General features: G+C 45.1%; 1 protein-coding gene across 1 annotated transcript in view; it reads right to left on the minus strand.

The window, feature by feature from the left end:
• The window catches only part of LOC309550278 (uncharacterized protein), a gene marked incomplete at its 5' end in the record, with an annotated part of 397814 nt that extends 374477 nt beyond the window's left edge, over nucleotides 1-23337 (minus strand). The window contains 2 exons of the mRNA XM_082250683.1: nucleotides 12953-13960; nucleotides 23089-23337. Of these exons, the coding sequence (XP_082106809.1) occupies nucleotides 12953-13960; nucleotides 23089-23337 (1257 nt within the window). The remainder of the gene's footprint in view (nucleotides 1-12952; nucleotides 13961-23088) is intronic.
• Nucleotides 23338-25284: the final 1947 nt, after the last annotated feature.

Genomic DNA, 25284 nt, shown 5'->3' on the forward strand with positions numbered 1-25284 from the left:
TTAGGGCAGTAGTTGTTTTTTCCTATCCCCCCCCCCTCTCCCCAAACCCCCCCTCTTTTCCCCTCAACCTCCCTCCCCCATTCCATCCCTTTGATTGTGTGCCAATGGGGTTTTGGCCCTCTTCCCCTGGGCCTTCCCAGTCGATCCGCTACCTCCCTCCTTATATCGACATTTTCCCCTCGGGTGGTGCTCTGCACCTGTAAGCCTGGTTCCCTTTTCCTCACTTATGGAACCATCAGAGGTTGATTGTCCCAACTCCCCAGCATCCCGTCCAGTTCTTTTCAAGACTCTTCTTCCGTCTCCTCACCCTTCCTCACCCCCTCCCCCGCCAGTCACCTCCACTCCCTCCCCCCGCCCTCTCCCTCACTGTGCCGTCTCTTTTTTCTCCAAGTTATTTCTTCTTTGTTTTCAAATTCCATTGATCTTCTTCTTCCTCTCCACCTATTTCCCAGAGGGCTGTCCAACCGGGTATTTCCGGCATAGGGATTTTCAGGCTTTTACCAAACTCTTCTAGATCTTCTGGGAATCTCAGTTTTAGTGTCTTCCCTTCTCTTCGGACTCCCAAACAGGCCGGAAAGCCCCAGAAATAAGAGATGTTTTGTTGTTTCAAAAGGTCCACCATCGGCTTTAATATCCGCTTCCTTGTCAATGTCTCCTGGGATAGATCAGCAAAAACTTGTACATTCACATCTCTATATTTCAAAGGGGTCGGCTTTTTAATTTTTCCCAAATCTTAGCTCTTGTCTCGTATCTATGAAATCTTACTATTAAATCCCTTGGAGAGTCCTTTGGTGAATTCTGTGGTTTCCTGATCCTATGCACTCTTTCAATTCCACGTTTTGCTGTTATTTCTCTTTCTAGTAGAGGGTTAAACACTGCTTCCAATATTTCTTCCAGTTTTTCCTCTAGCCCAATTTCTGGTATTCCTCTGACTCTTAAGTTTTGCCTTCTATCTCTATTTTCCCGGTCTTCCCGTTTATAAAGTATGTCTCTTTGGGCTATTTGTGTTCTCCTTATTTCTTCCTTTTTAGTGCTTTTCCTTGGTTTTCCGTTTTTTCTTCTACCTTCTCAACTCTCTGCAATAATTGTCCTATGTCTTCATGTAAGATTAGCATATCTTTTTTAATAGATTTTTCTAAATTTGAGAACATTTCTTTTATTTCATCTTTAGTGGGAACTTGGTCTTTAACTTTCATCGCTTCATCTCCTCCTATATCAGGGTCTTAATCCATCTGTACATTGTCCATTTGAACTGGGGTATTACCTTCACTTTTCTCTGTTGTTTTTTGGTTGCGGGTTTTTATTACTTTCATTGCTTTGTTTTAGTTTTGTTGGTGTTAACTTTTTACTATTTTCCCCGGTAGCTTCAGGGGTCATGTACTTTTTAATAGACCCTGGACTGGTACTTAATTTTGGTAATTTTCCTCCTCCGTCTTTACCTGATTTTTTTTTTTAATTTTTAGACAGTCTTTTTCCTTATCTTTGCTTCCCCCCTGTGTATAGGAGAATAATTTATGTAAAAGATTTTTTCAGCTGCCTGGTGGTTCCTTTCTCCCCCCAGTTGTTGCCTCTTCTATTGATCAATAGGTACTGTGCAGCTTCCAAAATATTCAGTGATAAAGCTTTTAAGTTTTTAGCAGCCTCTCCACCATATGCCCCTTTGAAGGTCCTTAGATGGTGTCTTCAGCATAGATTACTTTAAATCATGCAAGCAAAGAGATCACTTTTTAGCACTGTATATCTACAGTATAATTCTTGTATATGCTTATTATTGGCTTAGATTTATCATGAAATTCCCAAACATTTGGGGGGTAAATCCCCTCTCACCTCTCCCCGCTTCTCCGGCTTCATACGGTGTGTACTCCACGGCTGCAGATCACACAGGCTTTCAGCTGACACGCCACTCCGCACTTTTCAGGGCCAGCCAACTGCCGGCGTCTCCTCCCGTCGCTGGCCGGGCACACATGTCCTCCCGGCATCTCTGCGGCTCACTCTCCGGATCCTCCTCCGGTGTCAGTCCCTCCTACTCTGATATCGGGAACTTCCGCCGGCGATCTGGCGCTCAGGGACAGCTGGTAGGTGGAGGTACAGGCAGGGGGGACTGGTCAGTTTGGACCGGCAGGGATCTCAGGCAGGTAGGTAGGGGGGAGCATTGGTCTGTGTCGAGCCGCATACTGGACGGGCGCTCTCCTGGAGTTTAGTCTACTCCACCTCCCGGCGCCATTAGCAGGCCCCTCCCCTCTCAAGAGACTTGCCCTTCCTTCCACACTGAATATTTAATAAAACAACTACATTGTATCAAACAAGCTTGTGTATAAATAACAACTACCGTGATTATTATGCATCTACCTGATGATGGTGAGGGATGGTGTGACCTTCCTGTGTGGAATCCCAGGAATACAGAGGACGGGGACATCTCTCTGGTGGGTTCCCATTACTGGATCCATCTGTGGGAAACACACACACTGACTGAATACATTGTTTCTATGTGTTTATCAGATGATGGGGGATCTAGGTGGACCCTCCATACTGCTCTCTCCTTTACAATAAAGTCTCCTCTTACCCGGTGATGTGAGGGGCGGCTTATTCTCCATCACAATGTCCTTCCCAGCACCCCTCACCTCTCCTGTCAGCAACTCAATGATCGCTCTGGTGACTTCTAGAATCTTCTTTTTATTTCTCTATTCTATCAGGGAGGGAGTTGGAGGCAATGTGATGGTCATATGATCTCCAGACTTCACAGGAGGAAAACTCTAGATTTGAACACAAATAGTAAAATCAAATGACATTCCCAGAATCCTCCTCACCTCACTGGTCAGGTCTCTTTTTATTTAAAGGTTTCTGATATTACATACAATGCAGGTCCAACAGCCCTACTTTGAAAGTAAGGAGGCCTGGGGTTCAGCCCACATCCTAAGAGCACCAGAAATAAAGAGTCGGATAGAGGGATATTGGAAGCAAGAGCTGTGAGGTCAGTGTGATTTCATAGAATTCTTTGACTCGGATTGGAGGGACATTGGGAGGAGAAGCTGTGTGGTCTGTGTCATGTCATAGCAGTGGGGGAATTACCAGGGTTGCAACAGTCGCACTTGCGCTGGGGCCCTGGAGTTCCGCCACTGTAGGGGGGCCCGCCGCTGCTCAGGAGATAGTACACTGGTCATTAACGTGCACTCTCACAGGCACACAGTTCCTGCCCATCCTCTCTGCCCGCCCATTGAGTTCAGTAGGGTAGGGAGATGGACCCGTATCAACCTTTCTTGATGACTGGCTACCCTACTTTCTCTCTTCTGAAAATCCCAAAATCATTCTCGGTGACTTCAACATCACTGTTAAAACTAACACTCCTGCTACTTCTAAACTTCTCAGTCTAACCTCCTATTTTGATCTGAAGCAATGGATTCATGCTTCTACTCACTCTGATGGCAACACCCTTGACTATGTATTCTCTTACCTATGCACTCTGTGCAACCTCTCCAACAATCATTTTTCTCTCTCTGATCACCACAATATTAGTTTCATAATCTCCGAGACTCTCACCTCCTCTCCCTCCAACCACCTAACAGTTACCCATAGAAACCTTTGCCACCTAACCCTTCTCTTCCCTGACACTGACCACCTCTTTGACAAAATCTCACCCATGTCCTGCCCCAAACTTACCACTTCTGTCTACAATAGATCTCTGTCCTCCACCCTGGATGAGCTTGCCCCCCTCAGTACACACAGATTAGGCCCCAAACCCTACAACCTTGGCAAACAGACGACACCAGAAGTCTCAAAAAACATCTCTTGAGCGCCTCAGGTGTAAGAATAAGTCTTCTAAAGACTTCAACCAATATAAATCTGCCCTCCAAAAATACAAATCCTGTCTCCTCACTGCCAAGACCTATTTCATCACTCTCATTATCATCCCATGCCCATCAACCCTTCTCTACCCTTAACGCTACTTAGTCCTCCACTGCCTTCATCCACTAACTGATCCAATGCCCAGGAGATCGCCAATCACTACAAAAATAAGATTGATACAATTTGTGATGAGATCTCTGCTGTACAGATATCATTTCATATTCACAAGCTCAATCAACTCTTCCCTTTTTCAACCCTGCTACTATAGACGAGGTTGCTAAACTTTTTTCAACACCCACCTAACCACCTTCCCCCTGGACCATGTACCATTGAAAATATTGCGGTCACCCTCTGACTCTATTCTACACTCTGTAACCCATATCTTCAATTTCTCCCACTCTTCTGGCATCACTCCCATACTTAAAAAGACCTTCATTGGACCCAACCAATCTGAACAACCTACACCCCATCTCCTTGCTTCTCCTTTTCCTCCAAACTTCCTGAATGTCTAGTCTGCAAGGAACTGAGCGCCCATTTCACTGAAAATAATCTTCTTAAACCCTTTCAATCACGATTTCCCCTTCAACACTCCACAAAAACTGCTCTCCTTAAACTCCACCTTAAACTGGCGGCCAAATCCAAATGGACATTATTCTGTACTCCTACTTCTGGGCCTCTCTGCTGCCTTTGACACAGTAGACCACCCCCTCCTTCTTAAAAAAACTCCAATCCTTTGGTCTCCGTGACTGTACTCTTTGCTAGTTCTCATCCTACCTATCCCACCACACCTTCAGCGTCACAACTTTACTTCCTCCTCTCCCCTTCCTTTCTCTGTCAGGGTCCCACAAGGTTCTATTCTTGGACCACTCCTGTTCTCCATCTAAACCTCTTGCCTGGGTGAGCTCATAGCCTCCGTGCCTTCCAATACATTTCTACACTGATGACACTCAAACCTTTGTCTCTACCCCTCAGCTAACTCCATCAGTCTCCTCACATATAACTAATTTACTTACAGACATATAAACATGGATGTCACATCACTTTCTCAAACTCAGTCTATCAAAAACCAAGCCCATAATATTTCCTTCCCCACGTGCCCCTTCCCCTGACTTCTGTGTCAAAAATCAACATCTCAACTCTCCACTCGTCCCCGCATTTCAGAGTGCTAGGTGTAATCCTGGACTCTCAACTATCCTTTCGGCCCCACATCCAATCACTGTCTAAATCTTGCCTCCTCAACCTCCGCAACATCTCCAAAATACCCTCCTTCCTAACCAATGACATCGTAAAGCTCCTAGTTCCCTCCCTGGTCATCTCTTTCCTCAACTATTGCAACTTCCTCCTCAGATTACCTTTACATGGGCTAACCCCCTTCAGTCCATCATGAATGCTGCCGCCAGGGTTACCCACCTTACCAAACACTCAGCATCTGCTACCCCTCCCTGCTAATCCCTCCACTGGCCTCCATTCAGTGTACCCCAAAGCCATCCACAACTCAGCTCTCAGTAACATCACTAACCTAGTCTCACAATACCAACCAAAACATTCTCTTTGTTCCTCTCAACACCTCCTGCTCTCTAGCTCCCTTGTCACTTCCTCCCATGCTTGACTCCAGGGATTCTCCTAAGCCTCTCACATCTTCTGTAACTCCCTATCCCACTTTGTCTGTATATCTCCTACTCTGTCCACTTTTAGACCATCCCTGAAAATCCTTCTGTTCAGAGAAGCCTTTCCTGCCCCACCTAACAACTAAACTTTTATTTTCTCCATCGGCTTATCCCCCACAGTAATTGCCTTTTGTATCCTTGTAAGCTCTAATCAGCATTGTAACTGTACTGTATGCCATCACGTTGTGCAAACTGTTGGCACAATACAAGGGCGTAACTACAGGGGTTGCAATTGCAACCGTGTCCCATGCTCCACCTGGATAGGAGGGGTGGGGGGCAGCATGTAGAGAAATCAGTCCTCCTTTTTCCTCCTGTAGCTGCAGGAGGAAAATGGAGGAGATTGGTTCCTCTGTATGCTGCCCCCGCCACTCCTCCTATCCAGTTCATTTGTATTCTGCTGTCTCTGCGCTCCTGTGTGCTCCCCTGCCCCCCCCCCCCCCACCAACTGTGCTCCCTCCCCTCTCCTGCAGGCTGCTGCAGGAAATCTGTCACAATAGAGAACCAGGAAGGGGTCAGTAAATATGTAATTTACCAGCTCCTTCCTTTTCTGAATGGACAGAGTCATAGTCAGTGACATTGTAAAAAAATAAAATAAAATTATAAAAAATAATACATTTAAAGTACCGAAAAATAAAAACTACTGACACCAGTGGGTGAACTTCTAGGATCACTTGCGACCGGGCCCTGGCATTCCATTCCACCACTGCGGGGAGTCCCCAAGATGGCAGGAATGAGGCCCACTGCAGAACTTGTGAAAGGGTCCCGCTGCGGGACTGTAATAAAGGGCCCCGCAATGAGAGTATAGGGCCCCAGGATCAGTGTGAAGAGCACCAGGCTCGAAGGGAAGGGCCCCGGCCAGGGGGTCCTTCTTTGTTTCTTGCACCAGGGCCCTGCGCCTCTAGCACAATATAAATTCTGTATAATAATTATAATATATGTGTGTATCATCACCTGCTGGAGATAAAAGAGGTAACAGTGACTATGGAGGAAGAGGACGGACATGACCGAGGGGGGGGGGGAGGGTTACTGGGTGAAAATAAGATCTTATTACCTCCTCTGCTGCTGCTCCCAGTGACGTCTCCTCGCTACTTTGTCCCGACTCACCTTTCACCCGGAACTTCCTATTTATACCTGACATCACTTCCTGTCTGTAGCTGACATCACTTCCTGTCTTCCATAGAGACTGTCTGGGTAGAAGGGAGATCACCACCTTGTGGAGCTCAGAGGAACTGCATCCCCGGGAAACGTCTCGTAGTGTGAACACAGCCTTGTGCTAAGTGTTTGTACTGTTTATCCTTATAGATGGGTCATCTCTACCACTACCAAGAGCAATATATTACTGCCTATTACAATAAGGTGACCAGATTTTTTAAATGAAATCCGGGGACATTTATTTTTTTTATTGGCAAATGGAAATCTATTTTATAATCATATTTTCTTCTAATTATATATGCGGTGTATGTGGGATGTGTTTATGGAATGGTTGTAAGATAAATACATTATTTCTCACATTTCCTCCACGAGATGGAAAAAAAAAAGATACTTCTTAGAATTGTTTGGGATATGACTACCAAATGTTAAGGAGATAAGAGGAAAGACTTGGAGGGGAGGGGATGGGGGCGGCAAAATCCAATACAACCCGGGCAGGAGTGATGGTGTCACTCTCTCTGCAAAAGGTAAGAAATATTGTAGAGCTGCAATGTGCAAATAGTGGTGAGACCCCCCCCCAATATACAGTATATATGTATAATCATAATAATAAAATATGCACATCAATTGTACATTGTATTATGATTATATATCAGGGGGTCTCACCACTATTTGCACATTGCAGCTCTGCAATATTTCTTTCGTTTTGCAGAGAGGGTGACACCATCACTCCTATATTCTAATACACGGGATGATTAGCATCTCTGTTATTATTATTGTATGTGGGGAGTTTCACCATTAATTGCACATTGAAGCTCTACAATTTCTCAGAATATTTTTGCAGAGAGGGTGACACCATCACTGCTATGCTGGAATACATTGGTGGATTTGCACTGGATATTCATGTATAGGTGTCACCATTGCACTTATAAGTCCATTTGTAAAATATTATAGATGGAGTGTAGGGCAGTGCTGCATTTTTGGCTTTTTATTGTTACACATTAGATGAGGGAACCGGCTAACAAGAGTCTCTTATTGCTTTTCAGATTTTTTTACTTGCATTGTAGATGTTTTACTGGATTTCTTATGTCCTATGTGTACTGGTAACCAGTGGCTCTGCATACTGGTTGTCAGTGTGCCCCCTCTATGCTGGAGGTCGGTGTGCCCCTCTATGCTGGAGGTCAGTGTGCCCCCTGTATGCTGGAGGTCAGTGTGCCCCTCTATGCTGGAGGTCAGTGTGCCCCCTGTATGCTGGCGGTCAGTGTGCCCCATGTATGCTGGCGGTCAGTGTACCCCCTGTATGCTGGAGGTCAGTGTGCCCCCTGTATGCTGGCGGTCAGTGTACCCCATGTATGCTGGCGGTCAGTGTACCCCTGTATGCTGGAGGTCAGTGTACCCCCTGTATACTGGCAGTCAGTGTGTCCCATGTATACTGGCGGTCAGTGTGTCCCCTGTATGCTGGAGGTCAGTGTTCACCCTGTATGCTGGAGGTCTGTGTGCCCCCTGTATGCTGGAGGTCAGTGTGCCCCCTGTATGCTGGAGGTCAGTGTTTTCCCTGTATGCTGGCAGTCAGTGTGCCCCCTGTATGCTGGAGGTCAGTGTGTCCTCTGTATGCTGGGGGTCAGTGTGCCCCCTGTATGCTGGTGGCCAGTGTGCCCCCTGTATGCTGGCGGCCAGTGTGCCCCCTGTATGCTGGAGGTTAGTGTGTTCCCTGTATGCTGGCAGTCAGTGTTCCCTCTGTATGCTGGCAGCCAGTGTGCCCCCTGTATGCCGGAGGTCAGTGTGTCTCCTGTATGCTGGTGGTCAGTGTGCCCCCTGTATGCTGGAGGTTAGTGTGTCCCCTGTATGCTGGTAGTCAGTGTGCCCTCTGTATGCTGGCAGCCAGCGTGCCCCCTGTATGCCAGAGGTCAGTGTGTCCCCTGTATGCTGGAGGTCAGTGTGTCCCCTGTATGCTGGAGGTCAGTGTGCCCCCTATATGCTGGAGGTCAGTGTTCCCCCTGTATGCTGGCGGTCAGTGTGCCCCCTATATGCTGTTGGGATAAGGCTGCAGCGGCACAAGGACCTGTCGCAGTAAGAAATAAATCAATGATAAACAGACACGGTGCAAGGGAGAAATCCGCATTGTTAAGGAAAAAAACATTATAACATATATAAATTGCTACTCAACCTATGTAGTATTTTTTTTTTTTAAATTCACAATTTAAACTACGGCTGCTGAAGTCTCCTAACCTGTCAAAAAAGACAGTGTAACAGTTGTTTGATTGCTGGGTGAGAAAAACCCGTAAGGGGTTAATTACTGCTAAAGGAATACTGACACTGCAGCTTCTCACATCAGAGCACCATCCCAGCAGGTGAATAATCAAACAGACCCTGCCATACAGATGTAGTGCCCTCCTAGGTAGGGGCTAGAATGAGTGGATATAGTTTTTGGGACACAGCTCATGCTGTCTTGATGTTTCACACTGATCCAATAGCCATGGAGTATATTGGACAGTGGGTGGAAAGCTGGCAGATGAGAGCATGGATGTCTGTACCAATGTTGTTGAAGTATTTTTCTAATTTGTGTATGTTGTCTAGTACAAGGTGTTATTAAACTGACTATTTCTGTTTTTGGTTGTTTCAGACCTCGGAACATAACTTCCTCCTCTTTTGTGCTTATAAGTCCTATTATAAGCTTTACACAGTGTAGTCCACGAATAGCCTCAAAAAGCAAACTCATTCAAAGGGATTCCATCTACCGTTTAAAATCTTCGTCGTTCGAACAGATTTGATGCAATCTAAAGCCCCGTACACACGTACCGATCGTCGTCATACAAACGTCGGCGGACGAAAGATCTGCCGATTGTACGCTTGTTAGTATGGTGCCTCCGACAGCTGTCTGCGCACATTCTGCGGACAAGAGTCTTTCTTGCAAACATGAAAATTTTTGTATGCCGACACCAGAACGGACGATTGTTCGCCAGTCAGTACAGAATTCTGCCGACAGACCGCAGATTTGCAAGACTGGGCATGCTCAGAAAAGAAAAAACACAGGGAAAGTTAACCATTACATGACATCACTTCTGCAGTCGGCTGTAGTCGGCGGACAAAATTCTTGGGCAGTCTTTGCACTTTTCAACAGACACCGACATCCCGGGGAGAAAAGACGAACGTTTGTATGCCGACGATCGGTACGTGTGTACGGGGCTTTAGATACTGGGAGTAGGGTATACTATGTACCGGGGGTTTGGATGAAAGCTATTGGCATGTAATACCGTGTTGACGGCTGTCGGTTTTCTATAAAGTGTAGTTTCTATCCCACCTTCTTCTTGTATAAGAATTTGTATGTCTAAAGCCCCGTACACACGTACCGATGGTCGGCATACAAATGTTCCTCTTTTCTCCCCGGGATGTCGGTGTCTGCTGAAAAGTGCAAAGACAGCACAAGGACAGCACAAGAATTTTGTCCGCCGACTGCAGAAGTGATGTCATGTAATGGTTAACTTTCCCTGTGTTTTCTATTTTCTGAGCATGCCCAGTCTTGCAAATCTGCGGTCTGTCGGCCGAATTGTGTACTGACAGGCGAACAATCGTCCGTTCTGGTGTCGGCATACAAATATTTTCATGTTTGCAAGAAAGACTTTTGTCCGCGGATTGTGCGCAGACATCTGTCGGAGGCACCATACTAACACGCGTACAATCGGCAGATCCTTCGTCCACCGACGTTTGTATGCCGACGATCGGTACGTGTGTACGGGCCTTAAGATCACACTACTACACATATATATTTTATCTTGTACCTAGGATCATCAGGACAGATACCAATATATACACAACACATTTTGGTCCAATTTTTCCCTCTGTGTCTGCCCCAGGTTGGGCTCATTTGTTGGGGGTTGGAAGGAAGGCCGTGTGCTAGTAAGCCATGTTTGTATTTATTATGATGTACATAAATACAGATTATGTTCTATGTGTATGAAACACTAATATCGAGTCTGTTAATTTTAAGAGAAAACTGTCTGTACATCTTCATAGTTCTGAAGAAGCCTTGTGTGAAACGCGTTGACCAGTGAACAGACAAAGGTAGAGGAATATGATCCGAAGCAAACACAGTGACGTGCCTCCATCCCTAATGGTTAATGCAAACAGAAAACAGAGGTCATGGGATTTTAAATGAGGCAGGTCACCAACTAAGATATACAAAAATAGAATCTGAACGTAGTCATTATAAATACAGTAATTGATATAAACGTTGACATCATTAACAAATATGATGCAGATATGTATACAAAAAAATCCATATAGTAAGGAGATTGTTATAATAGTAATAAATTATATTCAGTAAAAAAAAGTACATGGCCGTCACTAAATGTTACATCTAAGTGAAGAGAGGAAATATCTATACCCCCACGAACGTTATGATATATACCAACTTATCCTTATATATGTATGATGTACATGAGTGAAATTAGTAGGACACATTGATCTCCTGTGTATGAGCTGAGCTCAGTTTGGAGCCAGTTTCCTCATTTTATTGAGATCTGGTTTTAAATAAATCAATAAATGTTATTTTAGGATAAATCCATGTAGTTGTCATCTGTCTCATGCTGTGCCCTTAATATCCACACATATGACAGTGGTTCCTTGTGAACATCTGTAGGTTCCCATTTCTCTGAATAGATAGGATGTTGGGACTCTCATGAAAAAAAATGACGTGTGTGTTTTTATTACATTTTGCCACTTTTTTGGTGAATAAGTACAGGTACTATGGTCCCGATACTCATTCACATGGGTGGGGCAGCATCTGGGGGCCCCCTTGGTAAAAGGGGCTTTCAGATTACGACAAGCCCACTGCCTGCAGACATCCACAAGCACAGGGGCCATGGTTGTGGGGAAGAGGCCTGGTATGGTTAAGGGGGGGGGGTCTCACTCGTCCCTCCCACTTTCCTGGCCTGCCGGGATAAAGGGTCTGGTATGGATTTTAGGGGAGAACTCGTGCTGTTTTTTTTTTTTCACATTTTGGCCCCCGAAGGGTCTAGTGTGGCTGGGGGGGGGGCATGCCATTTTTTTCTATTGCCGGCATTCTTTTCTTTCCATTCATCTGTCAGTGGGGAAGCCCGCTGGCAGCTGATGAGTCATGGTTGGTAAGGATGCGGGCAGCCGGCTTCCCGGGTTGCTGCTTAACAACCAGCTATTTCTTCACACAGAATTTGCATCGGTCGTTTTTTTGACTGATCTGAATTCGAATCGTTCTGAAAAGTTGGAATTCGTTAGAAAATGAATAAACAAAACAAATTTTAACAGATTTCAACAAAATTCATTAAAATTTCATTTGGAGATTTGGATGCATCCGAATCTAGGAATAACCAAAAATTTGTCAGAATTTGAATTTGCACCAAAACGAATTTCACGTGTCTAACACTTAATGGCCACCCGCTAACAGCTGGGCTCCCAGCCAATGCAAATGGCTGCCGATGACAGGGCCCACTCTCCAGGCATGGATACTCTACATATGTGTGCCATAACACCACCCCGCTGATAGCTGGGGACTCAATAACCACTCGGGACATCCTGGAAGACTTCTGGATACCAAAGGAGGCTCCTGACATCCCATACAGCTGCCCAGCACCAGACCCGCCCACCAATACTTCCAATAGGTAGACAGCTTCATACAAAAATGGTCCTGTAAGTGAGGAGGACAAAAAAAGGAAAGCAGCCATTGGCTTATCCTGAACATTTATGGGGGTGGGGTCTTATGGGGGAGGAATGAGGGCAGGGCTACCCAAACGTATGCTGCCATGGAGATCTGTCAGGAAAGCACATTATGGCCACTAGATGGAACTGACCATTATAGGAAATCCCATGACTGGGGGAATGCGGGTCACATTCACAACAACCAGACCTGTAAGTGTTTGTGAAATCTTCCCGCACAAAATGTACTCAGCCAATGAAAGGTAAGGACTCCATTTTTATTTTTCTCCTGCTATCAATGGCCAAAACGGGACAACACTTCATCCATGTCTTTGGTGATCTCTGATCTCCTTATGAAGTGTTTCTTACATGATGAAGATCAGCCATGGAGTATATCTGAGGTGTATATCAGGGTGTGCTTCTTCCACACATGTCCACCAACATTCATATAGAAGACATTTTCCGCACTCAAGGCACTAATTCACCTCCAGGGTTGTGTGGGACCCCTGATGTACAGGAAGACAGGACTTCAGTGAGGAACATTTCCCTCACTCAGGACAGAAATACGGCTTCTCCTCCGTGTGAGATCTCTGATGTCTGGAAAAATTGCCCTTCTGTGTAAAACATTCCCCGCACTCAGGACAGGAATACGGCTTCTCACCAGTGTGCAATCTCTGATGTGTGGAAAGAGTTGACTTCTCTGAAAAACATTTCCCGCACTCAAGACAGAAATACGGCTTCTCACCCGTGTGCGATCTCTGATGTGTGTAAAGATTGGACTTATGTGAAAAACATTTTCCGCACTCAGCACAGGAATGCAGCTTCTCTCCTGTGTGCGATCTCTGATGTGTGGAAAGAGTGGACTTCTGTGAAAAACATTTCACGCACTCAGGACAGGAATGCAGCTTCTCACCCGTGTGCGATCTCTGATGTGTGGAAAAATATGACTTCCTTGAAAAACATTTCCCACACTTAGGACAGGAATAAGGCTTCTCACCAGTGTGCAATCTCTGATGTGTGGAAAGCATGGACTTCAATGAAAAACATTTCCTGCACTCAGAACAGGAATACGGCTTCTCACCAGTGTGCAGTCTCTGATGTGTGGAAAGATCGGACTTTGCTGAAAAACATTTCCCGCACTCAGGACAGGAATACGGCTTCTCACCAGTGTGTGATCTCTCATGTCTGGAGTGATTGGACTTATCTGAAAAACTTTTCCCACACTCAGGACAGGAATACGGTTTCTCACCAGTGTGAGATCTCAGATATGTGGAAAGATGGGACTGCAATGAAAAGCATTTCCCGCACTCAGGACAGGAATACGGCTTCTCACCAGTGCCAGTGTGCGATCTCTGATGCATGGAAAGAGTAGATTTCCGTGAAAAACATTTCCCACACTCAGGGCTGGAATACGGCTTCTCGCCTGTGTGAGATTTTTGATGTCGGGAAAGTTGATACTTTACTGAAAAACATTTCCCACACTCAGGACAGGAATACGGCTTCTCACCAGTGTGCGATCTCTGATGCTTGGAAACATCAGACTTCACTGAAAAACATTTCCCGCACTCAGGGCAGGAATACGGCTTCTCACCAGTGTGAGATCTTTTATGCACATTAAGCTGGCATTTAAAATGGAAACACTACCCGCACTCAGTACAGGAGAATCTCTTATCTGCTGTAAGGACGGCACAGTCCCTCACAGTCTGAGGTTCCTCAGGATAAGAGGAATATAATGGTCCGGCACTGTCCCTCACAGTCTGAGGTTCCTCAGGATTCATTGCATTAAAGGGGGCACAGAACAGTGTTTATTGCATTGAAGGGGGCACAGCACAGTGTTCATTGCATTGAAGGGGGCACAGCACAGTGTTTATTGCATTGAAGGGGGCACATCACAGTGTTTTATTGCATTGAAGGGGGCACAGCACAGTGTTTATTGCATTGAAGGGGGCACAGAACAGTGTTCATTGCATTGAAGGGGGCACAGCACAGTGTTTATTGCATTGAAGGGGGCACAGCACAGTGTTTATTGCATTGAAGGGGGCATGCACACTGAACTCTGCATTGTTGGGGCACAGCACAGTGTTCATTGCATTGAAGGGGGCATAGCACAGTGTTCATTGCATTGAAGGGGGCACAGCACATTGTTCATTGCATTGAAGGGGGCACAGCACAGTTGCATTGAAGGGGGCATGCACGCTGAACTCTGCATTGTTGGGGCACAGCACAGAGTTCATTGCATTGAAGGGGGCACAGCACAGTGTTTATTGCATTGAAGGGGGCACAGCACAGTGTTCATTGCATTGTGGGGGCACAGCACAGTGTTTATTGCATTGAAGGGGTCACAGCACAGTGTTTATTGCATTGAAGGGGGCACAGCACAGTGTTTATTGCATTGAAGGGGGCACAGCACAGTGTTCATTGCATTGAAGGGGGCACAGCACAGTGTTCATTGCATTGTGGGGGCACAGCACAGTGTTTATTGCATTGAAGGGGTCACAGCACAGTGTTTATTGCATTGAAGGGGGCACAGCACAGTGTTTATTGCATTGAAGGGGGCACAGCACAGTGTTCATTGCATTGAAGGGGGCACAGAACAGTGTTTATTGCATTGAAGGGGGCACAGCACAGTGTTCATTGCATTGAAGGGGGCACAGCACAGTGTTTATTGCATTGAAGGGGGCACATCACAGTGTTTATTGCATTGAAGGGGGCACAGCACAGTGTTTATTGCATTGAAGGGGGCACAGAACAGTGTTTATTGCATTGAAGGGGGCACAGAACAGTGTTTATTGCATTGAAGGGGGCACAGCACAGTGTTTATTGCATTGAAGGGGGCACAGCACAGTGTTTATTGCATTGAAGGGGGCATGCACGCTGAACTCTGCATTGTTGGGGCACAGCACAGTGTTCATTGCATTGAAGGGGGCATAGCACAGTGTTCATTGCATTGAAGGGGGCACAGAACAGTGTTTATTGCATTGAAGGGGGTACAGCACAGTGTTTATTGCATTGAAGGGGGCATAGCACAGTGTTCATTGCATTGAAGGGGGCACAGCACATTGTTCATTGCATTGAAGGGGGCACAGCACAGTTGCATTGAAGGGGGCATGCACGCTGAACTCTGCATTGTGGGGGCACAGCACAGTGTTTATTGCATTGAAGGGGGCATAGCACAGTGTTCATTGCATTGAAGGGGGCACAGCACAATGTTCATTGCATTGAAGGGGGCATGCACGCTGAACTCTGCATTGAAGGGGGCATGTACACTGGTCTCTGCATTGAAAGGGGGCATGTACGCTGGTCACTGCATTGAAAGGGGGCATATACCATCTCCTGTACCATGACCTGTGACATGCCTATACCATCTCCTGTACCATCACCTGTGCCATGCCTATACCATCACCTGTGCCATGCCTGTACCATGACTTCAAAGTCACGCAATTTTTTACTGCGTTTTTTGACGCAAAGCAATACCTATTACATTTTTCTTTTTGCGCCCCCCCCAAAAATTTTGAGCACCAGCCGCCACTGATTGGTATAATGTCAAGGATTTTGCAGACAGAGGAAATGAGCTTTTCAACGTTAGCAAGCATCTTGTGTGAAGGTCCTTCTTCATTATAATGACAATGTGGGGAAGAGAAATCCTCTGCACCTTCTTCCAGTATCCTCTCCATTCCCTCCTGTCTCTGCATCCTCTAGGACCGGCATATCGGGATCTGACTCCGGTTGGGAAGCTAGATCGGGAGAAGACGTGGGGAGTTTTAGCGCTCTGGACAAAGATGGCCGTATTAAAGCGGAGTTCCGGCCAAAAAAAAAATTTCAATAAACATACCCCCGGGACAGTCAGGGCTAGTACATTCCATAATGGCTAGCCTCTGATCTGTCCCGGTTTGCACTTACCTACAAGATGAAATACTCACTTATAAAATTTCTTCTCCAGCGTTGCCATCTCTGTTGTGGGCAGCTGAAGCCAGCGTGATCCTCTTCTGCGTCCTCTTCCGTGTCTTCTTCTCCCAGAATGCGCCTGCACCGGACCCTTCCAGGGAGCTGAACGTCATCGCTCCCAGGAATCAATGCGACGGCACTGGCCCCGCTCGTCTCGTCATATGTATGGCCCATGTATGCATATCCCCCTGAGGAAGACACATGATCCCTGTGTCGTCACGCGTAGGGGAGGGGACAGGACGGACGGAGCGATACACTATTGTCTAGGTGAGGCTGTCAGCTATCGGTGCACGCTGTAAAGACCGGCGGCGCTGTGCAGTCTCTCCCACTATACCGCCACGATTTCCACCATTTACTTGATGCTATTGTCCAAGTGCATGTGTTGCACCTACAAATGTGAGTGAGATTTATCCACCTTTATTTAATAAAAGCTGATTGTTTAAGGATTTCATACACTTTTGCAAGTCTTTTTGTTTGCATATATACTGCATTGATTGACGCTGCAACTCATGTGAATGAGAGGAGCCCTGAAGGATATGGATGGATGATCTTTTTGGGATAACAATCTATGCGCTCTTTTTAAGGATTTGAGGTGAGCACCCATTCACAAGGGGGTGCACGGCTGGCTGTCCACTGTGACACTCTGGTCACTTCTCTCTGCGAGCACAGATCACTTTAGGATTACATTTTGGACTTTGTTTATTGGCTTTTTGCACACTGGACTTTTATATCTATATATATTTTATATTTTCTCTTTTCTATGAGTATTATATTATATTATATTTATCACTTTATTAGCACTATTGGCACTTTAATATTATGTCACATATAAATATTTTGGGTTTTTAATAATTTAAGCACAAATTAATTAATTTAATAATTTTTTATTTGCCCAACACTATATATTTATTTCAATTAAGCACACTATTATGAGAAGTGGAGTGTCTGCGGCAAATAACTGATCGATTTAGAGCCTCAGGGTCGCTCGCAGGACTTATTCCTTATAGAACCAGAAATGGACATTGGTAGTAACGCATGGACTTTATATACAGTCCAGCATTTTGGACAGATAAGACTACTTACTCTATTATTGTTTAGGATAGAATCAATATTTCTCATTCCATCTTCCATTGCATTGGAAGAGAGGCAAGGGCTAAGGGAGGTTCACAGGCTGCAACTGCAGACAGATATACCCCCGAAGAACAAGACCAACACATGAAGTTACCACTTGAAGATGCTGCACCCCTCCAAGGACACATTCAATTATCATGACTGAGTATACCCTTGAAGGACACAGCATCCTCCAATGACAACTCTTATGGCTAAGCTCACGAAGGCCACATCAAGCAAATAGGTGACTCATTATCAGGGCTTGTTTTCCCAGAGAATAGGTGCAGGTACTACCCCTTTCTCTGTCCCTACCCACCTCTGAGTATCATTCCTTGGTTCCATCCCCCTACCCACATCCGAGCACCATTCCTTGGTTCCAAACCCCTACCCACCTCCGAACACCATTCCTGGGTTCCAACCCCTACCCACCTCCAAGCACCATTCCTTGGTTCCACCCTCCACCCACCATTTCTTGGTTCCACCCCTACCCACCTCCAAGCACCATTCCTTGGTTCTGACCTCTACCCGTCTCCAAGTGCTGCCCTTTTAGACAATACAAAAACAGGTATCATTTTGTGGTAGTGAGTAATTTGTATGGAATTTGGTAAAGATAACAAGAAAAACAGTAAAATAGATTCCCTGCAGCCGGTAACGAAAGATCCCCTAACAACAATGGACCACCCGTAACAGAATTCCCCCCTGGCAAATAATAAACTACTGGCTGCAACAACAGGTCTCCCCACAGCCAGCATTAATAGACCCCTCCCAGCAACAACTGACCCCCCGAAGTTTAAGACCCACCTCCCAGCAATAGTAGGTCCTCCATCATCAATAATAGACCTCCTCAGCAACAAAAGACCCCCCTGCCAAAATAGATCCCCTCCATCTAGAACAGACCCCCCAGCAGTGAGCATCAATAGACCCTGCAGCACACTCCAGCACCCCTTGCCATTACATACAGTCAGTGCTAGAGGTGCCTTATTTGCGGTCCCCCGCGTTGCCACTGAAAAAAAATCCCTGCTTATTATGCTGGAAAAGCTCTTCCTCTTCATAAATGCCTAATCTGACATCCTGCAATGCAGGAAGAAGTGTCCCAGTTGGGACAAGGTGTTGACCACTAAGACATTCTGCTGCTCTGTCCTTCTGTTCACTTTGCACCCCTCTTCTAGAATGAGCTTCTAGTTTAACCACCATAAAGCTGACAGAAACTTCTGCTTTCGTCAGGTAGGACACATGTTGTGTGCCTGAGATAGAGCTAGAACCGGATACAGACATTGGTGGTAAAACTGGGTCCTACTCTGGTACAAGAGACACATTGTCACTCCAAGGCTGAGTATTGAGTGGACCTTTGGCAGAGCCAATCTCCTGTGATTTACAATTGGCTCCCTTTCTCCTGGTCTCCACCATAGCTACAAGGGTATGAGGGTATCCCCCTGTGGGGTACTCATGGAATAGGTGCAGTGTGTTTGAAAGGAGTATGTGGTAACCCAGGTGTTGACAGTCCTGCAACAAGTGGTGAAAGGGCACCGGAGTACCTTATCAGGACTCTAGGTGGAAGTGGCATTAAAGCGTGTGACCAGTGGTGTGACCACCTGAGACTGAGGTCTGAATTTTAGCGCAAAGTTTGAAAAGCTTACGCCGTAAGGGGAATACATTCCAGACTTAGTAATGTTTTATAGAGTAATGGTCAAAGTTACAGGGAGACCCTGTCTTATCTGTCCTGAATGCTGGACTGTATAGAAGGTCCATGATTTACTCGAAATGGTGGGCATACCCCCGAAGAGGTCCTCAGGGACTGGGTTCCATAGTGATGAACTACAACCCTGGACCTATATAGCACCCTGTGGCTAACTCAACACATTACACCAAGTGCCATAGGGAGCACCTCATGCTGGATCCAATGCCTGAAACAACATTACACGGCATTTCCAGAGCGTGGGGGTCTGAGTACAGCTTCCAAGGTTGTACCGATCCGGGTACACTGCTTCTATGAAGACAGTATAAGACAGCAAGGGCTGATTGAAGAATCAGAAGATAAAATAATAAAGAGGAGAATAATAAACCAGTGAAGATAACCCGCAAATATATCCCATTCTAGGTTGGTGCACATTATTCTGCTCACACAATCAGTGCAAGTCCAGCTGGTCACTGAGACATCAAAAGAAACTTGAATGGACAATCATGCTCCAGCAAAATACTCCTTTATTAGAATATATCCAGAAGTGACAACATGGCAGGAGAGATGAGACTGTCAACGCGTTTCACACTACAAGCATTTAGTCATAGCAAACCCGCCATACTGTTTTCTCTCTATTTAAACATACAACATCAATTACCATAGTATTTGTTTGATTTCAGATAAATCTGTTTAGTTATTTTATTTCGCTTTCTAGAACTTGTTTCATTTCACACTTTGAGAACGATTGGAATTCTGATCGGTCGAGAAACGATCGACTGATTCAAATTCTTTTCAAATCGACTGATTTGAACTTTTGCGCAAACCAATTAAAATACACTTGCGATTTTTTTTTACCAAAAATATGTAGCAGAAAATAAAATTGGCCTAAAATGTTAAAAAATTTTGATTTTTAAATTTTATTTTTGAGAATGTCATATAGTAGAATGTAAAAATATTGTTTCTTTGTTTTTCAAAATTGTTGCTTTTTTTGGTTTATAGCGCAAAAAATAAAAATCGCACAGGTGATCAAATACCACCAAAAGAAAGCTCTATTTGTGGGAAAAAGAGGACATCAATTTTATTTGGGTACAGCATCGCACAATCACACAATTGTCCGTTAAAGTAACGCAGTGCCGAATCGCAAAATAGGGCCTGGTCATTAAGGGGGCAAATCCTTCCCGTCTTAAAGTGGTTAAGAATAGGTTTACATCTTCCCACTTTGTTTCCTCTCCTTCTCTACTATCCAATCCAAGGTGCACCTGGCAATGTGGTTCATGTGACTTTTGTGAATGGATCTTGGTCAATCAGGCCTTCTATCTTCCGAATGGCAAACTGCATCAAATGAAACACTATGTGGACTGTAAAACCCCAGGGATTGTCTATATCATGCTCTGTGAATGTGGGGCTTATTATATAGGTAAAACTATACGCTAATTTTAGCTCAGAATAAAAGATCATGTCTATTATCCCAGAAATAATTCATCTTGTATCCCTATAGGGAGACATATTGCCCTCAAACATAGACATGACACCAGTGTCATGAAGTTTGCAGCTCTTGAGCACATTCCCAAAAAATCCTAGAGGTGGTGACTGGGAGAGGGTGATCCTCCAGGGGGAAGCCAGATGGATTTCCTGTCATAAGACCACACACCCGCCTGGCCTCAGGGAGGCATTTATAGTAGATTTAAGCCCTTCTTGTGAGGGATACCCTTTTATGGTGACCTTTTTTTATTGGACTATTTGACTTACTTTCCTATTTCTGTGTTAAATAACTGATATTGTCTAACTTGCATTCCCTCTGTTATGCAATTCATGGCATTACTAGCCATATATAATATTAATAATAATATTTGGAATAATATATGTTTTCATTATTCTTTTGTAAGATTCTATAGATTTTTCTGTTTTGCAGATGGTGGATACTCCTTCCTTATCCCTTGGTGTGGCTGATCATCCCTTTCTCTGCTGTGGGAGGGCATAGGCATCCTTTGCCTATCCCCCTTATATGCATGGGGGGTGTTTGGTAGTGTTCATTTTAGCGTTAACGATTGCGCTTCGGCACATGGCGGTTCGTAGTGGACACTCCCGAGTGTGTGCATTGGGAGCATGTCGCGCATTGAGGGCTGAAGATGCGGAGCGTGGCGGGAACATATTGCCTGGCAGCCCAAGGGCTCAGTGAGCAGCTTCTCATGGCGGCAGGCAGATGCATATCTGAATGTGCCGTGGTAAGCAATGTTTAGGACATAGTACCCGGTAATATAACATATTTGTGAAAAGGAGATTAGCCTATTCTTACTGATGTGTTTTGTGGATTACAGAGGAATGGTGTTGCATCATAGAGCCATTTGTTAGATGGACCACTTGATGACCCAATGTAATTTAGATCCGACCAAACACTTCCTGAACTTTTTCCTATATACCTGCGTCCACAGGCTTGTGGCAATGCATAATTGTGAGTATTACTCTTCCCAGTGAATTTCCCCCCACTTATATATATATATATATATATATTATATATATATACACACACACATGTGTTTTTCTTCAAGATTTTTAATCGAAGCTTGTATGTCTTGCTGTCCCCATTCTCCGATCACACCACCCATCACCATATATTCTAGACTGCGTTTGAAATACATTTTCAGCATAGAAGCTGGATGCCTTTTGGATGGACACATACCCTAAATTAGGACTTATATGACATACACATATTTTTATTCAGGATTGCTGTCCTTTCCCCCATCTACTGTGGTTGGCACCTGGTGTGTTCCTATACCCACCCCAGGCACTTGGGTTGACCGACCTGTTATCGAGCCTTACTCGCATTTAAATATACATTATTATACAATAAAGACATGTTACTAACACAATGTTGTTCTAGGTAACTCAATTAGAACTGGTCATATGTCTGGGTCCTGAAGAAGCCAACTTAATGGAGAAAGGTTGACCGCACAGACAACACCATAATATACCACTCTATGGACCATGTTCATCTATTCTGTATATGTTTAGTTTATTAAATGTATATTTTATGTACTAATTTCCCCTGCTCGAGTATCACCAAAATCTTCTCTTCTAACATTTTAACTGTGTTCCAAATAAAATATGATGTTTTTACTGAATATGTCTCCTTTCTGGTGTCGATATAGTCCATCATTGTAGGATACTGGGGGTTCTCCGGTCATTTCTATTAGCTTTATATGTATTGTTTGGGTGAGACCCAAGTCTATTTTTTCCATTGTCTACTCCATTATTATTTTTCTACTGCTATCAATGGCCAACACAGTACAACACTTAATCCATGTATTTGGTGATCTCTGATCTCCTTATCAACTGTTTCTTACATGATGAAGATCAGCCATGGAGTATATCTGAGGTGTATATCAGGGGTGTGCTTCTTCCCCACATGAGAGTTGTGATGTCTAGCAACATTCATATAGAAGACAACCTCGAGGGTTGTGTGCACTAATACACCTTGAGAGTTGTATGGGATCCCTGATGTACAGGAAGACAGGATTTCAGTGAGGAACAATACCCTCACTCGGGATAAGAAAGGAGCTTTTCCTCCATGTGAGATTTCTGATGTGTGGAAAGACTGGACTTCACTGAAAAACATTTCCCGCACTCATGGCAGGAATACGGCTTCTCCCCTGTGTGAGATCTCTGATGTAAGTTAAGACTGGTCTTCCTTGAAAAGCATTTCCCGCACTCAGGACAGGAATACGGTTTCTCCCCCGTGTGAGTTCTCAGATGATGGTTAAGAACAAACATCCGTGAAAAACATTTCCCGCACTCTGGACAGAAACAAGGCTTCTCCCCCGTGTGAGATCTCTGATGTCTGTAAAGATCAGACTTCCGTGAAAAACATTTCTCGCACTCAGAACAGGAATATGGCTTCTCCCCTGTGTGTGATCTATGATGTCTATTAAGAAGGGACATGTTTGAAAAACATTTCCCGCACTCAGCACAGGAATTTTGCTTCTCCCCTGTGTGAGATCTCTGATGTGTGTAAAGATGGGACTTCACTGAAAAACATTTCCCACACTCAGGACAGGAATACGGCTTCTCCCCCGTGTGAGATCTTTTATGCACATCAAGATTGGATTTATAAGGGAAGCATTTTCCGCACTCAGGACAGGAATGTGGATTCTCACCTGTGTGAGATCTCTGATGTGTGAAAAGATGGGACTTCACTGAAAAACATTTCCCACACTCAGGACAGGAATACGGCTTCTCCCCCGTGTGAGATCTTTTATGTACAATAAGTCTGGATTTAGAGTGGAAACCTTTCCCGCACTCCGTACAGGAAAACTTCTTATCTGTTGGAAAGATGGCAGCGTCCCTCACAGTCTGAGGTTCCTCAGGATAAGAGGAATACGATGGTCCAGCACTGTCCCTCACAGTCTGAGGTTCCTCAGGATAAGAGGAATACGATGGTCCGGCACTGTCCCTCACAGTCTGAGGTTCCTCAGGATAAGAGAAATACGATGGTCCGGCACTGTCCCTCACAGTCTGAGGTTCCTCAGGATAAGAGGAATACAATGGTCCGGCACTGTCCCTCACATTCTGAGGTTCCTCAGGATAAGAGGAATACGATGGTCCGGCACCGTCCCTCACAGTCGGAGGTTCCTTAGGATAAGAGGAATACGGTGGTCTGGCACCGTCCCTCACAGTCTGAGGTTCCTCAGGATAAGAGGAATACGATGGTCCATCTACACTGTGTGGTGCCGGATGGACATTTGAGGTAGCCGGGTTTTCTCCTGGACTATACTGTGTGATGTCCTCATCTTCTACTTTACAGTCTGGAGACAAAGTGAGACAATCCTCTGAGGTTTTCCTCATCTCCCGTCCATGTACTAAAATAGAAACACAAAGATTATTACTAGACATGAGCAGATTGGTTCCCCTAAACCAGGACTCCGTCCACATCAGACAGCTTTGTCTCTGAGGATCTTACAATTCCCCCCTCAAGGTAACTAGTAAATGGGTCAAACATATTGGACTAGGTGGGACTTTAGATGAGACCCAAGCTGGTGTTGCCCGGCGTCTCCATCCCTATAACAAAGAAAAAAAGAGGTTGAAGGATTGTAAGAGGTGCATGAAAGTCAGCAAGCCCCCAGTCTGATGTACTCACCCTCCAGTCTGTCACCAACCAAATAAAACCTTCTTTTGCATTTGCGCGCTATTCTTTTTTAATATACATGTCTTTTGGTTCATAGCTGCAGCAGCTTTAGAAATACATGGGTATGCTCCCCCAAATTTTTTGCCTGTTTATTATGTATTCGGTCTGACCAGACCACCGAGGTTGAGCAACCCTCCCCACCCCCCAAACACACCTGTACTCAATCAGTGTCCACCATCAAGTGGATATAGGAGGAGTCCCCTGTAGTGCATTTGCACATCTTCCCCAGCAAGGAGCATTATCTCCAAGGGTTAGAAAGGCTGGATTCATCTCTTTTTCATGGATAGTGTAGGACCCACTGATAATGGGGTACTTTGACGCAGTAGTGGGCTTGAGCACGATATGGCCATATGGTGGGACCAAATCCCCATTTTTATTTATGGATTGTCTTCAGATTTGGTAGTAATTTCTTTTGCATTTGCGCGCTATTCTTTTTTAATAACCAAATAAAACCTGTCTCTTGGTACAAAGAACAGGGGTTTAGTTGACACACATTTGCAAACGCATGTGAATGCTGCAGAGCCACTTCACGGCACCCTGTTTAAATCTGCAGTCCTACACTCTTAATTTAGTGTCCTCACACTGGAGGCACATGGCCGCTAATGGGTGGATGGGGGAACAGGTGAGAGGGAGACAGCCCAACCTCCCCCAACCCCTCCCCATGCACGACTGGCTGTTGTCTTAAAGACTCAAATAATTAGGTAATAACCATGGTGCAAACTGGATGAGACCAGCTGAAAAGCATTACACCTCCATCCTCTTGGTGGATGCAGTATATAGATAAGAAGGGATTTTATGTACGGGGCATGGCCTGTAAAGCTCACTGCCTTTGAAATCCCTGTAAGCAAGGCGTCTCCATCCCTGGTTGCTTAAACTGGAGGGTGAGTACACCAGACTGGGGGCTTGCTGACTTTCATGCACCTCTTACAATCCTTCAACCTCTTTTTTTCTTTGTTATAGGGATGGAGACGCCGGGCAACACCAGCTTGGGTCTCATCTAAAGTCCCACCTAGTCCAATATGTTTAAGCAACCAGGGATG

The sequence above is a fragment of the Pelophylax lessonae genome (assembly GCF_965119305.1).
Source record: "Pelophylax lessonae genome assembly, chromosome: 3".
Taxonomy (NCBI): Eukaryota; Metazoa; Chordata; class Amphibia; order Anura; family Ranidae; genus Pelophylax; species Pelophylax lessonae.